The sequence below is a fragment of the Ammospiza nelsoni genome, chromosome 1 (assembly GCF_027579445.1).
Source record: "Ammospiza nelsoni isolate bAmmNel1 chromosome 1, bAmmNel1.pri, whole genome shotgun sequence".
NCBI classification, from domain to species: domain Eukaryota; kingdom Metazoa; phylum Chordata; class Aves; order Passeriformes; family Passerellidae; genus Ammospiza; species Ammospiza nelsoni.
In genome coordinates, this window is record NC_080633.1 from 34250462 (window position 1) to 34267868 (window position 17407).

General features: G+C 36.1%; 1 protein-coding gene across 2 annotated transcripts in view; it reads right to left on the minus strand.

The window, feature by feature from the left end:
- SKAP2 (src kinase associated phosphoprotein 2) overlaps positions 1 to 17407 on the minus strand; it is a 121657-nt gene that overhangs the window by 96084 nt on the left and 8166 nt on the right. The window contains exons 2-4 of one of the 2 annotated variants that reach the window (XM_059479741.1): positions 14953 to 15058; positions 12927 to 12952; positions 2468 to 2572 (exon numbers count right to left, since the gene is read on the minus strand). In XM_059479741.1, coding sequence (XP_059335724.1) covers positions 2468 to 2572; positions 12927 to 12952; positions 14953 to 15058 — 237 coding nt within the window. Of the gene's footprint in view, positions 1 to 2467; positions 2573 to 12926; positions 12953 to 13019; positions 13046 to 14952; positions 15059 to 17407 lie in introns of both variants that reach the window. The other variant, XM_059479735.1, reaches the window with a different exon arrangement.

A 17407-nucleotide genomic window follows, 5' to 3' on the forward strand; every position in this document is an offset into this window, starting at 1 on the left:
ACAATGACTGTAACATACACATAATACACTAATTCTTTATCTGTTACCAAGCATGTGCCCTCACAAATTATGTTTTGACAGTAATGCCGCAAAGTCAAATTGCGACACTTTGGCAAGTCATACAAACCTTGCAGCCTAACTCAAGTATATAAAGAGATGCCTTGGGGCTTTTTAGCAGAAAATATATGTAGAAGGTTTTACATAAAAATAGAAAAGGACTCAAACATAAATAAAAACCATCTCAATTTGGTTACCTACAGATAGAGCCCTCTGTTAACGCTGAGAGCCTTGATCCTACACAAATCAGGTTTTAGATCTGTACAGAGCCCTGCTGAATTAAACTGGTAATTATACAAAATCAACATCTACAGACCATCTTACAGACCCAGTTCCTTGAGTAGGATTTAAATATGGAACATTAACAGACCGCTAAAAAACTAAAATACAGTATTAAGCTTCAAGAAACCCATTTATGCCTATTAGAACTGAAACAAATGGCACCTCTGGGGATCAATCCACCTCTTATAAGATTTTCCCAACATATATTTTCATACACAGGCTAGGTGGCTAGACTGGAATGATGGATTATATATATTAAAATCAAAACGGTCTTAGAATGACACATTAGACATTCAAAGAGAAAAAGAGGAACACTGTATACTCCAATAAATTAAGTATTTAGAGATCAGAATTTATCACTTTTTCTCAAATTTTCTTCGTGTTACACTCCCACTAGGTAATTAAAGAGGATTTATCATAAAATACAGAAAGACCAGCAAGGTAAAATCACCTCAAATATAAAAGAATCATACCGTCTATATTTCTACCTAAACTGGTATGAATTAGTCAAGATATTGTTGAGCAGCTATTATACGTCCTCTCATAACTTCCAAAACAGGCTAAAAATTAATCATCCATCTGTACAAATTCATACAGTATTTCACATACTCTTGCATCAGCATTCTCCAGCCGTTCATTATTTAGGTTATGAACGTTATCACTTTTCTTTTGATTAACTGTTTTGAAACAATTCTATAATCATACCTCCTATTAAATAGTCATATAATTTTGTCACATATCCTTTATGCAATCAGCACCATGTTATTAAGTTATAATTAGAAATAATGATAAGATTATGTTTGTAAGCAAAAATAAATACACACAAAGTTGCATTCATCTGTAGTTTTGAAAATTAGCTTGTGTTTTCTAAAAGCCATACTCAATTTGACTGATAATTACATTTCAACCAGAGAGCAAAAAGGCCTAGTTTTACTTTTTTAGTAGAAGGTCAGATTGCCAACATGCAATAAGCTCAATATTAAAAAAAAAAAAAAGTGTGATTATTATTGTTATACATTTTACAGAGTTCTGGACATAAAAAAATGCATTATTCTGAATCAGTGTTAGAAGGTTTATCACTTATGCATGTACTTGACTTATCCCTGTTCTGCAATAGACATAATTTTATACCTCATAAAAGCAATTTATGTTTCCAACGGGAATAATCTGGATAATATAAAATGTGGAGTGCTACATTGCAGGAAGCATATTTTCATTCAGCAATTGTATTTCTAGATGGAGCTGCACAGTTTGATCATCATATCATGTCAGAAAACATCATTCACTAGTAAGTCTATCTAACTTCCAGTGCCACAAATTAATATACATCATTAATTTATTTGTACATATATTTAATTTACTGCCATATATTATCCATAGAAGATGTTTATATTATGTATACAATAAACTAATCTCAAAAATATGGACACTATGCTAAAGCAAGCTTGTTAACTGTTGAAATATTCAATTGTTCATGTCTTCAGAACAGTCGCATTTAGCATTGAACTTAATGAATACAAAATAAAACAACATGGAAAACAGCTATGAAGTGTGGACTTTTCCTAAATGCAAACCCAAACTTAAAATTTATATAACAAAAACATTGTACAAAACACTGTCTTAATGGAAGGAAACACTGTAGGAATAATTAATTTAATATTTTATGAACCTATTCTGCATGGAGTTTGCAGAAAAATATCAATCACATAAACTGTTTCATTATTTATTAGATAAATAATACATTAAGCCATTAAGTAGCAAAATAAAATTAAGCAAGAATCTGATAATGTTGAATTAACAAACAATTTGTTACTACAAATATTCACATTGGTTTAGCCACTGATCTATCTTTAAAAACATATGTATCTACAGAAGATGCTTTGTTATCAAAATACGTGAGCTGAGAAACACTGTAAATTTGAGACAGCTTCACTATGCTCTAGGACCACTAGAGAGAGCTCTTCAGTTCCTTTAAAGGTTCTTGTAAAGGTAAGAAAAGCATTCAGCTGAGCTGCTTATCTGTTCATCTGTTTTCCAGCGCTAACATTCGCATCACAAGGATTTGATTACATCAGCTCATAGCAAACTGGCAAATCTAGTACTTTGAAAGGTAAACAGTGTCACATACCATCAGAAGGGGCTTCATCCTCTTTATCATATCGGTCAGATGCTATTGAGATGCTATCAGGAGGCGAAGAAAGAGAGTTCTCTGACTCTTCCTCATCTTCCAGCTCTGTAAAAGTCAATACACATTGCTAGTGAAACAGCTTATCACACAAACACACAGAATAAAAGTATTTCCAACAGCCAGGAGGATATTAATTCCTATCTGGAACTGAAAAAGTCCTATTTCTCATGGACACTGGCAGGCTCCAGCGCAGCTGTGAGCGATGCCATTCTAGGGTTACCTTCTGACCCGATGTGTAAACGCTGCTGGAGCAGTTTCCCTAAACGCTGTCATATAATGAACCTGCTCCCAGCACGGCACAGCTGGCAGCTTCTCACGATGGGGGAAAGAAACACCACAGCAAAGAGGCAGGAAAGGGAAAACAGTGGCAGAAGAAATAAAGGAGAGCACCAGGCTCCAAAGTTCTGCCTGTCCTAGTGCAGGATGGAGCTGCAGCAACTTCCCTCCCAGGAAATGCCTAACCACTGTTGGCAGCAGTGACCTCTGCCCACTTTTACTTTTCTTCACTGTAATTAGGCACTGCCTTGCAAAACTCTGTGTGTGTTCCTCCCATGAAACCAGAAGTGGAATAGCCTCCTGGCAGCACCTGGTATCACCTGTGGCTTAATGCAGCATTCTGTAAATGAATTTCTTGCCCAACTGAGAGCCTTGCTACAATAGATACAAAATCTACAAAATCAGTTAATCTGATGCACTTTGATCAGTGTCATGCATAAGCGAGAAGGTCTAGGAAGGATACAGTGAAATCAATATTAGTTGAGGCTTTCACCTAATTAGGCAAAATTTAACTTCTTCCTGAAACTCAGCATATTTCCTCAGATATGCTTAACACATCTAGGCAATGAAGAGGGGGGAAAATAACAAACTACATTGCTCCTAAAAAAAAAAAAAAAAAAAAAAAAAAACTTTGTTAAGGAGAAAAACCTAAATATGACAAAAATCATCAGACCAGAATCCTAAAGTTGATGCTCCAATAGATTAAATAGCCCTCAAATTTCTTGAAAATCATGTAAAACTAAATTGTTCAAGCATTGCCTTTTGCTGTATACAAACACAAAAGGCTTTCCAGAGACATCCAAATATCCTTCTCTATTTATGTATTCCCTTTTGGAGCACTGGATCAGAAAACTAATTTATAAGAATCCAAAATAAACCCATGCATAGTGAAAATATTCTTCTTCACAGGTGCAGAAATTGCATTCCTCAGTAGGACTGCCTAACCATGGCTGAGTTTTACCCCTTCCCATTTAATAATGGAAATATAAAGAAAAGTCAGAGACTATGACAGAAAGCTCCATGACTGTTTGTAAAAAGCAGCAAGTTTTCCATGCAGTAAAAACAACAATATCTGAAATTTGTTTTGGTGGAGTTCTTTTACATTCAAAGGTTGTTAAACACTAGCTAGGCTTTCCCTTCATTAATTTAGTATGCTTTTCTTAGGAAAGCTTCCTCCCAAGCTCCCATGCCATTTAACAACTGCTCTGAATCTGAACCTGACTCCAACCTATTTTTGACACAGTCCTCTCCCAGTAGCACTCCAGTCATCGTGTTAATCTGATCAAAATATTTGCACTTCATCACACCTGTCAAACCAATCAAAAGTAAATTATTTCTCTCTAGAACTCACCTTTTCCTCCAAATAGAAAAACACAGAACAGATAGAACATGAACAGAAAATATTATGCCTCATTTATAACCAGCATGATCATCTTTTACACTTAGATTCTAGAGATCAGGTGCCTGTCTCTCTTTGCCTATATATATCTGTATTAGATTATACACTCGACCTAAAAAGAGCAAACACAATATAATGGCAAAATTCCATTCCATTCCAAAAGTTCCACTGTTTCCTGTCCTAAACTTTTACTAGTACTAGAATGCATAGGATATATGTGTATGTGTAAGTCCTGGTTGTCAATTTAAAATATCCTCTTATTAGCTATGCATAAACATGTCATCACTGAACCTTCATGAAAGTGCCAGCATAAATTTAAAATATTAGGCTGTATTTCTAGAAGAAAACAATTCCAGAAACACCACACTCCAGCACATATAACTCATGGGCTGAATGGCAAACCTTAGTATATTTCAATGAGAAGACTTGTGGATGACAAGTAGGTGAGTATACACATAGAAAGAATATCTCCAGAGCATTTTGTCCCACTCAGCAACACATAATAAATTATGTAAGTTTGCAAAGCTGCACTGTTATCTTGCTCTTCCACTAAGTCACCATATTACCATTTTCCAGTTACACTTAGGATTTCAAAATCAGTAAACATTTGTCCTTTACTTTCATATAAAAGCCAGATGACCTAGGAACAAGGGAATTTTCAATACCTACATACATATTTAGGGCATACCATACATATACCTATCATTGTGCTGGTTTGACTTTGATAGAGTTAAGTTTTTTCGCAGTAGCTGGTATCAGGCTATGTTTTGGATTTGTGCTAAAACCAGTGTTGATAAAACAGGCATGTTTTAGTTACTGCTGAGCAATGCTTACAGAGTCAACACCTTTTCTTCCTCTCACACCCCCACACCAGTGAGTGGGCTGGGGTGCACGAGAAGTTGTGAGGGGACACAGCCAGGACAGCTGACCCCAGCTGACCAAGAGAATACTCCACACCATAAGATGCCATGCTCAGCACATAAAGCTGGAGGGAAAAGAAGGAAGTAGGAGACATTAAGAGTGAAGATGTTTGTCTAAGTCACTCTTACTTGTGATGAAGTCCTGCTCTCCTAGAAATGGCTGAACACCTGCCTATCCTGGGCAAGTGATGAATGAATTCCTTGTTATGTCTTTCCTCTGTGTACAGTTTTTGCTTTACCTATTATACCAACTTCATATCAACCCATGAATTTTCCAACTTTTACCCTTCTGATTATCTCCTCCATCCCAGCAGGGGCAAATGAGTGAGGGACTATATGGGCTTTAGTTGCCATGTGGCATGAAAATCATTACTGTGGCATGAAAATTATATACTGTATTTGAAACAACAAAAAACATAGCAACACCGAATGTAGATTCCTAATAAAACAAGCTTCTGTTTCATGTCTAGAATATCCAAATTCAAAATGCTCTTAAAACAAAACAACCAAAAAAAGAAAAGTGTTGAGAGTATTATGAAGAAAGAAATTTCACACTCAGTGCTTTACATTTGTCAAAGCATTCTCTAGATTTTAAATTCTAAAGAAGGCTTGAAGACTTCCATAAAAAAAGACCTCACTGAGAAAGACACTCAGAACCAAAATATAAATCCTATGTCATACAATACTACATTTAGCTATCCACACTTTACATGAAAAATTAGGAGAATAGGTGGCAGACTCTGGATAGAGGTACAAGCAACCTGCACTCATGCAGGACTAGATTAAACCAAAAAATATTCCATTTTTTATTTTAAAGCAAAGAAAAATAGCACCAAATAAATAATAGTTTTCATCAATTTATATTATACAATGAAAAATACAATTCTTCAATAATCTAATTTGTACAGAAGAACTGCAGGCATTTCAATAAGAAAGCTGACTCATTATGCTCTGGAGTTTTAACAGGCAACATTTCACAATGTGTTTATGGACTGGCATAAAAAAAGGACTGCTTTCTGGTATCAACCTTGGGGCTCTTGCCTCCTAGTTCTGTCAGGGTTAAAAGATACCTTAGGACTGTATTCTGTCAATATACAAAGAAATTGCTCCTGACAGTTCATAAAGAGGCTTCCTGTTGATCCTATGTCGTCTCCTACATTTCCACTCTGAGCAATCTCTGCCCTTTCTCCTCTTTACATGCTCCTCCATCAATGTGTTGCATTGAAGTTTATACTCCACCTATGGAGTAAGAGCAGTCAGAATTGCATTTGAAGCTCCATGTGTTACTCCTCGAACAGTCAGAGGAGTCAGTGTTGAGCAGCACAAACCACTATTCTCTTCAGATGCCAAGTATCTAAAAATACACCCAAAAAGCATCAATAAATTAAAGAAAAGCATTCAACTTGCACTTATGTAATAGAAAACCGAACTACAAAGCAACAATGGGCATCAGGTAAATGTATTCAATACAATTTGCAGGCATAATTGAAAGCATTGCTGCCTAATCAAACATCTAAAAGCAAAGCATCCTCAAACAAAATGTCTATAGACTCATTAGTTGGCAGCCATTCCATTACAATCACACATAATGTCAGTAGTGCCTTGAACCCATGCCAATGACAACAGCATAAATTTTGCATCTCATTTCTATGGTCATAAAATTAATGACCAGTTTAAAAATACTTCTTTGCAAAAGTTATTGCCCAAAGAAATGACACGACTGTGGCCCTGTTATGCAGCCACAAGTATAATTATGGAGTTGATGCTCATTAATATAGTTTCTTGTTTCCCCAAAATAGCATGATTTATCTGGAAGTTGGGGAAAAATAAATTAATTAATGATAGATATTTAACAGTCACAATAACAAAAATATGTACGTGAACTGACCCTATTCTCTAGTTTCTCCAAGTTAAACTAATCTCCTACAGGTTTGATAGCAGAATCAATATTTTATGATGTCTGTAAAGAAAAAACCCATACAATGTCATTCCTTATTAAATGCTACGTTTTCCATTACAGCTTATTTATTGATTCAGGAAATAATGCATACCAAAGGGTAAGTTTACCACATTAGGAATGGAGCATAAAACAAACTCTCTTCATTGTAACAAGGGCTGTACTTCAGTTCCTACCCCTTGTTCTGAAGACTTCCAATAACTTTAGTTGGTACTCTATGAGTAGGACCATATTACACTGTAAGAATTTAGCTTTTAAAAAATTCAGATTTTATTTCCCCCAATAATTAATTTTCTTCTTCAACACTGCGATTATAACATAGAATTCCTAAGCATTAAAGATACTGTTTCCACCACTTACTCTGAAAAAAAGCAAGCAAGATGTTTCAGCCAATGTCTCTGAAAGAAACTTGCTAGCTCACATCCTCAGATAACTAAACACTTTCAATTTATTTCTAAAAATGTCTAGACAGAATGATGCATTAACACTGCTCAAGTATAAGAGAAATAAAACAACTCAGGAAAATAAAAAGACATGTAGGTCAAACCACCCTGCTTCTTGCCATTTCAGAAGGTCCCAAGTCACAGCAGGTTGAAATCAGTTCATCCTGTCCAATCTCTGCTGCAGTAAGAACCCATGAAACAAAGGACTGGATGAAGGCATCAAGCAGACCAAGCAAGGTTCTCACTACTCAGTTTTTCATAAGAACAAGTAGACACAGCTGCTTTCAAGCTGGCAGGGGTATACTTTAGCCCTTTGATAGAGGCATCCTCTATTTTTAAGATGCTACTGACCCAATCCACCAGTCATCCTGCAAGACTGGATTCTTCTGACAATCAGTTTTTCAATGCATGCTTTGCCATACAGTCTGCTCCAACACACTCATTCCTGAAGGGCCTTCTAGGGTCCCCTATTAACATGATGATTTTTAATGGCTTGTTTTGTAAAGGTCAAGTAGAAACTCTTTAACAGCTAATTCTTAAAACAATACAGAAAACAACATTAAGTGTGCAAGCAAATGTGCTTCAAGCAAGAAAAGCAACTGCAGCTTTTGCTTGATGAGTCCTTTCTTATGATCTGTAATTGTAAGTTCTTTCTTAAGATCTCATTCTTATGATGCATATCAGGCCAAAACCATTTTGTGCTGCACTGGTATGTCATGTTACTTGAAACTGCACTTGGTGTGGACACTTCAAAGATAACAGCTGTGTGTAGCTGAAAGGGACAACACAGTGACATGCCTACAGTGAACCCTCCCAGACTTCTGGGACAGAGTGGTATTTGGCACACTTTTAATGATGGTCTCTCCAGAAATACGTCATGATGATCCTCAAAGAACTGGGTAACAGCTAAGCCATATCTTTCCCATTTATGGTTAAAAACTAACCATGTATTTATGCTCTTGACTAGAAAGTTCAAGTGTGTTAAAATATAGAACTTGTGTGCACATGCAGCTCTGGTGACCACAAGATACTGACTCCATTTCTGAAGTCCAAAGGGACTTCTACTTGCTGCCATTTCCTGAAAAAGAGTGCACAGAGGGGGGAAAAAATAAAAAGGAAATACGACCCCTGTACAAAAACAGAAAAGAAAAAAAATACAAAATCAAATCCCTTGCAAATAGTACTACTCTAACAGCTTGACTATTTCCAGGAAGCAGAGGTCTTGGGCTCCAGACACACTCTGCTCTGCCAAGAGCCAGAAGCATCTGAGTCATCTAAAGGTTTCTTACAGGTGCTCCCCATAATTACACTGTGAATAACACTAGTGCTCTAGAGACACAGTTTTGCCCTTTATTATGTTACAGTGAAATAAAAACAAAAGTGGACCATCATCAGTTTTTATCAGAGTGAAAAGTGCTAGTTAGAAAATGTCATGTCATACTTTTCTGCATAATTTAGTGCTGCAGATCACATAGGAGGTGCAACGAGTGCTTTCTGGGGAACTGGTTCTGCAAATTCCCATAGTATGACTCGATTTGGCTAGCACTTCTGGTGTCTCACTTTCAACATTGAGCCAAAATATTTTGTGAAAAGTGAGTAAAAATATGTATTTTACTAAAATAAATGCATAGAACAGATGGCAATTGAACTTCAAACACAAATACAGCTTCTAGAGCTTTGGGTGCTTCTGCCAACTTCAGCACTATTTTTAGCATAAACTGAAAACAAGGTTCTTTTAACTAAACATTTTGGCAGTCACAGTATTGATTCAATTAATCTCAAAACAGAGAAATGTCAAAAACTGCATTAAGTCAGAATCTTTGACAAAGTTAAGACTTTTATAATGTTAGTGGAATATTAGTCTTACCAAAAAAATGAACCCAATTTTGTATGCAAATTACCATTGTTTTCAAGTTTTTTCCCAATTCTAAGATCTAGAACAGGTCGCTGAGTGTGACTACAGCTTTTTAGTTTTGCTTAAACTGCTTAAATAAACAGTCAAATATTTCAAATTAAAAGGAAAAAAGGCAGCAGTGTCTAAGAGAAAGACATTTATACAAAGCTCTTCAATTTAAGAATAAAATAGATACCATAAATGTCTAATAACTTAAAAAATAAATCTGATGAAAGACCAGTGGATTGGACATAAATATAATTGTTCATTTTTGGTCATAAGAACAACATGGACTTTCTTTATCCATAAATTAACAACACACTTAACTATAAAAGTCAGTGTTAAATCAGGTAACGCACCACAAACACAAATTAAATATTTTCCATTACAATTAATTTTGTGTCTTTAACTTGCACATGTACCCACTTCTCCTAAAAAGCTTCAATTTTTTTCAGTCTATATAGACAAAAAGCTGCTTTTGTCAGCATATTTACTGACCTGACAGACAACATCAGAAGGCTTCTTTCTAGGGACATTCAAGAAAGTCCTCAAATTCATCAATCTGGTTGCAAAGAAATATGTATGCACCTTCTGAGAGAGATGCACATGGGTGATCATAGTTTTAAGGAGCTTGGTTCTACTTGCACACATGCTCTTCAATTACTTTTTTATTGTTAATCTTTCACACCTCCCTGCTTTATCCTTATGGATAGGCAAGATTCTCTATGCTATTGGCCACAGCCCATAAAAGAAGTGTTTGCAAATAGTTTAGTAAAACCTGCTAGTCACTATGTGAAAAGTCAGTGTGGCTTCAAAAACATTCAGTGATGAAAGAGAGTGGAGTGGAAAGTATGCCCACAACACATCCTTGTGGAACTACTCATGAGCCAAAGGAGACGCTGTTTGAGAGTGGAGTCAAATATCATTATGTCCTGCAGGAAGTATATGAATTTTGAAAGTGTTAGTCCACTTCTTTCAGCCTCCAAAAATACTTCTGGATGCCTCTGAAAGGATGACAGGTCACAACTCACAAGATTCTTGAAAACAGCTGATGTAGGATAACTGCTATATCATGATAACATACCTTGACAGCATGTACCATTCTTCACCTTTCCTTTCAGCTAAAACAGTGATTATTTTATTTACATTTTAAAAATGGAGTGACTGCTACTACAAGAGCAAGCTCAGTAAATATGGAGTTTAAATATACACAGTAGTTTTTATTCTTCCTAATTTTTTTCAGGGTAGTTTCCAAATTCCTGCTCCCACCCCTCCTTTTTTTCTTAAAATATATTATCCTTTTTTCACCTTATATGTTGATGTCTTTCTTCTTTCTCTGGAGGGGGTGTAACTGACCATCACAGCCTTCTGAGTTTTCAATACTTTCCAAATTTTCCATTTTTCAAATGTCTAGGTGTGCAGAGAGGTATGAAAATGGGCACAAAAGTTGACCTCCCTCAGCTGCTGCCACTGCATTGTTGCACTAGGAGCTGGCCAAGAATCTGACTGCTTATCTCCACGTGAGTCCTTTGTTCTACACCTACAAAAGTCACGCCTAATTTGTACAGTCCTAAAGTAAGAATGACACAACCAAATAAAGTTTAGCACACACTTCTTGAACTCTGGACCAACAACTCATACCACTGATTCACATTCCCTTATATAATCTGCAAGTAAGTGCAGGCTCCTATTTCTTGTAAATTTTTTATACTCCTGTATGCAGCAAATGCACATTAATTTGGAGGGATGTACCCTTGCTTGCAGAAAGCAATAATATAACTTCCATTTTATTGAAAAATACTGAAAACTAAGGTGTGAGTGTTCACACACCTCAGCATTTTTACACAGTTCTACAACCTGAACCAGAGAGATATCACGAGAATTTTTTACAAGGCAATATATCCTGCTTAATAATTAAATGTACTGTAATAAAAAGAATAAGACTGAATATAATTTTCACAGAAATCATAGCAAGTTATGCAGTAACAATTACAGACTATACACATCAAATAATCCATTTTGCTAGAGATAATGAAATCTCATTTTTGTTAATAATTTGTTGAACTGGAAAAGAAATTCTGAATCAAATTACCAATGAAGAAAGTAAATAGACTAGAATTTTCTTGACCTTCAAATTACACAAAGCAGTAAATGCAAACCCTGCTTTTTGTAGGCATCTCCCACACTTATTACACAGTCAGAGCCTCGGGAAGTTATTAAATGTTCAAAAACATGCTCTCTCAAAGTAAGATAGGTCCACAATGAAACAACCACCCCACCTAATTTTATATTAGTAATTTTCTTAATAAAATAACATTTTACTTTCCTTCACTCAGTTCTGTTGGACAGTGAAGAGAAGATGAAAACTACATTTTATCTTCTGTAGCAGAGCTGAGCTGTAATATTAAAAAAATAGCAAATTACTGTAATACAATTTTTAAACAATCACATAGTTGCAATTTACAGAATCTTGGCAATCTTGAATCTTTGGGAAGTTTCAAGTTGCACTGTCCCTTTCAATTGAACTGTTATGGCTGCATAACTTGATTTAAACAGGCATAAAAAATGTATGAACTTGTTGTGCCTTGTTACAACATTATTTGCCTAATATGACTTACATATTTTCACTTTCTCAGGAGGCACGCTGCAGCCCACACATCTGAACCTCCTTGTCCAGAAACAGACACTTCTTCAACCACTGTAAAAAGTGAAGCTTTGCATAGGCTTTTTTGACCTCGCACTGTGACCCTCATACCAGCGTCCACAGGCTATAGGTCATGACCTCAAGAATTAGCATCATGGAAATAAGAGCCCTTCCAGGTTTAGTTACAGAACAGAACACTGTAGCAACAAACCCCTCAGTCTTCTCTAAACTGAACTCTGCAGCTTTGTTTAAACTCCACTAGAAGACAATAGATAACCCACACTTCAGTTTTCATTACTCGCACACTAAATCATCTCCTCTCCAGCTAAAGGTCTGAGCTCCCGCTGCACTATGAAAACATTCATCCAGTGTGGATCGAAAGCCAATATCATATTGCCACGAGACGATCCTATTAAAAGGTTAAAGAAACATCACTATGGAATTGAAGACTTTTGCAACGTTAAGACAAAAGGCTGAAATAAGTAACCTCTGCTAAAATTCCATCTCCTAAGCAGGCTACTTTGCATTCACTTCCTCTGGGAAAAAAAAAAACCGCACATCACATGGTCTTTCCAAGGCTGCACTCTTGCTAACAAAGCTCCGTTTATACTAAATTTATAACAAATAAGCTCCATAACGAGCCGCATTACAGATGAAATCCCGAGCTGCATTTCCAGCCGAGCGTTGCCATCAGCGAGGGCTGTAGGGCCGCGCGCTGCGCTCGCTGCCGGGGCTGCGCGCTCGGGCCCGGGCGCTCGGGCCGCTGTTCCCGCCGGCCGCGGCAGGGGGCGCCAGGGCCCTCGGCCTCGCGCGGCCGCGGGAACGCAGCGCGGCGGGAGCGGCGGGGAAAGAGGCACGGGACTCACCTTTCTCCGGGAATTCCTGAGGACAGCTGCAGGAAAAAAACAGAACAAGAAACATCATAAAGCAACGCACACTCGCAAACCCACGAGACTCACCTTTCTCCGGGAATTCTTGAGGATAGCTGCAGGAAAAAACAGAAGAAGAAACATCATAAAGCAACGCACACTCGCAAACCCACGGCACATGAGAACGTGGCACAGAACAGCAATCAGTTTTCAACAAGTTTTGTGGTTGAGACTCAGCGCTGCAAGTTTTCCTTGAAAATTCTGAAGTCTTTATCTTTGGCTTTAAGTATTTATTCTGTTTTCCTTTAGCCTTTGCAGCTGACAGAATCCCCAATCACTTCAACGAAGACTTGAACAAAACCAAATCCAGACTGAGCAGCCTTTTCTAGTAACATACATCTGCTCAGATATCTTAAGGTATAAAAACACACAAAAGCATCTATAATTTTAGTAAACCTTTTAAGTGTTAACAAACTCCACAAATTTTTGTGCACAAGTAGAACCATTAAACATATTTTGAAATAAACCAGTAGTTCGATAGGAAACTAAATAAAAAATCAAAAATAGTGGTTATAGCTACAGTAAATTTACAGAAATCCAAATGAAAATATATTAATAATTAACCAGAAAGATAAAAGTTAAAGCATGCCTAAATAGGATTTCCTTTTCAAATAAGGAGATCTCAATTTATATAATGCCTATAAAACAAAAAAAATCTCATCCCAGAGAGAAAACATCATTTTATACACTGTTTCTTCAGAGCTAAATCTTAGTATTTCAGAAACTAAAATAATCACATAATACAGTTTGATGATACAGACAAATTATCAGGACAGAGTTATGTAGAATGGCATTCAAGAAGCATTCACGGGTTAAGAACTAACTGGCAAATAAAATGCAGCTGCCAAGATCATCTTTATGAACAATAAGCAGTAGTAAAGATATCAGTTTAATCAATAAGGAGATGTTGGCAAGAAACGAGCAGCAGAGAAAGGAACGGACTAGAGATAAGAAACTGAGAAATGCAAACAGAGATAAAAGGCCAGATCTAAGAAATCCAGTGTAGCAAGTGGCAGTAACACAGCCCAACATGTGGGATGTTAAAATCAAAGAAGATTACAATGTGCATGTATTTTGTAGCCTGCATGAAAAGCAAAACACTGTTAACAGTGAATAATATTACAGGAAATGAGGAAGGCATTAGAAATTAAAATAAGATGAGAAACCATGGGGTCACATAAATGAATAGTAACAGATTCAGTGTCAATATGCCCATAAACGCAGGTTCCCTCTCTTTGATATTTCCTCATCCAAAAAAGCATCAGTCAGTCAAGAAAAAAGTCAGTAACACTGTATCTGCAAGTCATCTGTACAGTCACAGTTAACTCAATAACCCAGAATGGAAAACCCAGGAAAGAAAAAATAAATAGATAAAATACTACTTTCTTAAAAGAGAATATGAGGGAGAGCTAGTTCCCTAAGCATTTATAGCCTGAATTAAAAGAACACAAAACTTCAAATACGAGATTTTGGGACACATCTCATGTCTCCCTCCAGTTAGCGCCCTCACCAGATGATTGTGCTGTCCTTGAAATTATAAACAAGTTGCCACAGGGGCAGAAGCATGCCATCAATGGAATGCTTAGGAGATAACACACAGCTGTCTTACACCAGCTGAGCATGGTGATAGGAAGCTCATTCATATCCTCAATACATTTTATTTCTCATGTTTTAGTGAATCTTACAAAAGCAGAGGTGAAGGCAAGCTCTGCCCAACTTGCAATCAGGTTTCAGAATATTAAACAATTCAAATGGGACAAATCATTCTGATCCCATTCCTTACTAAATTGTAGCAGCTTTGAGAAGACAAGACTTGAACCCATACAGATTTTTTGAAAAAAATCAGTACCTAGACAGATTTTTTTAATCGTTAATATGGTTAATGTTTAATAAAAGATTGCATAAAACTTTAAGATATCAGTAAGTGACTTTCTAACATATTAAAGCCATGAAGTTCACTTACCTTGTCTTAATATCCTTTATCTTCTTAAGAAGAGCTTCACGCTTTTCTTTTGCTTTCTTGGATAGATTTTCTCCTTTTAGTGTTTGGGAAACAAATGTTTCAAAATCTAAAAAAAGAAGAAAATAAATACACCTCAAAAAAAGAAAAAATACTGCTGTAATGAGCTTGTCCTGATACTACTGTGAAAAAAATAAGAAAATTATTTTCAGCCCTACTCACAGCATAGTTAACAGACATTTTAGATTCTAAATGGGATACATTTGTTCTCTATCTACTTATGCTTAGCACAGCAAATCCTATGGTGACATTTGATTCTTGCTCACTTAATTATGCTACGTAAGTCCTAATAAATTGCAGTCCTATAACAATTACTTTCCATCACCTAAAGTAAAAGACAAAGCTAAAACATGGAAATAGCCTTTATGCATATATTACTGCCATGTTATTTCAGAAGTTCAAGTTGCAAAGATGGTTGTGTAATTTATTATTTCAGCAGTACACTTACCCAGATAGTAATATAGCTCACTTACTGGTTACAGTATTTTCAAGTGTTCCCACAATGCCTCTGAAATCACTGATGGACTAAAGATTCATATCCAAAGCAATCCTGAAAACTATTAAGTAAGCAAATTAACCATATCAAAGGAGACCAGTTCAACAGTGTACTTTAAATTAAGCACACCTCCACTTGTAGAATCACAAACAAAGGCTCTAGCCTGCACTCTAAGTTTTAATTCTTACTCAGATGATACAGTCATGTAGAAACAAAGCATTCCATAAAAGCTACCACTGTTCTTTTAATATAGTAAATATCCATTCAATAGGATAAAAAGAATGCAGTGTGTATAGAATTTGTGGGAGTGTAACACAGTAGTATGTTTTCCTTATTGACTAAACAATGGCAAAAAATAACATTAGAAGTCTCTTATAGATACCACTCAACATACAATTATCCCAAAAACAGAAAAGGAGAAACAACCAAAAAATCCTCCTTGTTAACATAAATGTCTCATCTGTATGGGTAACAATTGCTCATTGGATAAGAGAAAGCCTTTGTGGGTAACAAAACACCTTCTCACAGTGCCTGCCCACCCCCACAGACACACACAGAGACGTGTATATATATATACCTTGGCTCTCTCTGGATAGATGCAAATGCATATAGACAGTATTATTTTAATCCTATAACTTTTCCAGTCAGATGAGACATTCCCTTTTAATACAGAAACATAAATAACAGCCAATTGAGTACACAACTGTCTACGTGCAAAAGTTTACAGGAATATTTACCACAGATTTCCAAAATGAAAAATTTAATTGTCTGCTTTTTTCTTTATAATACAGAAACATACCACCCTTTGTATTACAGGATGCAAGAAAACAAGTCAGAAGTTACCCTTCAAGAACACTAGCACAGCTATTACAAAAATGTTCTTCTTTACAAATAATTCACTAGATTATTATTTAAATTTTTAGATTACTGTCCTCACCAAGTGCAGCAAAAGTACTCATGTTTTACAATATTTTAGAGTTCTGAAGAATAGCATTGATCCTTCTCTCTCCATAAGACAGAGAAACTTCCCATTACATTTTCCAAAGCAATCCTGAATGGGGGAGACCTTCACTCAGTTCTGTGGCATTCCTTCTTTAAAAGAACAGAAGGAAAGGCACTTAACATGTATTAATGCATCCTCCAGACATACCCCCAACAGCCTCTATGCTGCAGACCAAGAATGCCAACAGGGATTTTTTTCAACCCATAAAAAAGTACACATCTTCACAAATTACAAGGATTGGAATTGCCAATCAAGCTGGCAGAGGAGAACCCACAGAACCCAATGACACTGACAAACTACAAAACTAAGGTCAAAAAACTTATACTTTTGATATTCAGAGAAAAAATCAAAATAGTTAAAAACAAATCAACAGTTTTTGTCTCAATAAAACCTAACAGGATTTTCCAATACAAAACTAGCTTTCACTTGAAGAGGGATGGCCTGATTAAATATTTATTTTTCCATACTTTTATATCTATTTATTTTTAAAATTAGATAGCAGCTTCCAAGTGCTACCTAGGCACCAACATACAAAATTTCAGAGGAATTAGTCATGTTTATAAATCAGGAGCAATACTTGCATGGTAACCTTTGGACACTAATCAATCACAAAACTTGGATTCAGAAGTCTTCATTTAAACTCAGTGGGCTTCTTTACTTCTTGGAAAGGTTCAACCCAGGTGAGAATTCTGTCATCTCACATTCTGACTGTCAAAGCTTTATTCAAATACAAACATTGAAATAACACAATTAAGGAGTATGTGGGGAAGAGAAAACAAGTTGATTATAAAAAAGGATTACTACTTCTGGCTTAAAATATACTGCGGATACAAAAATTTTCAGGACTAACTACATTGCTGACAGATTTTGTAGTTTTCCAGAAAACCTTGGACTTGAAA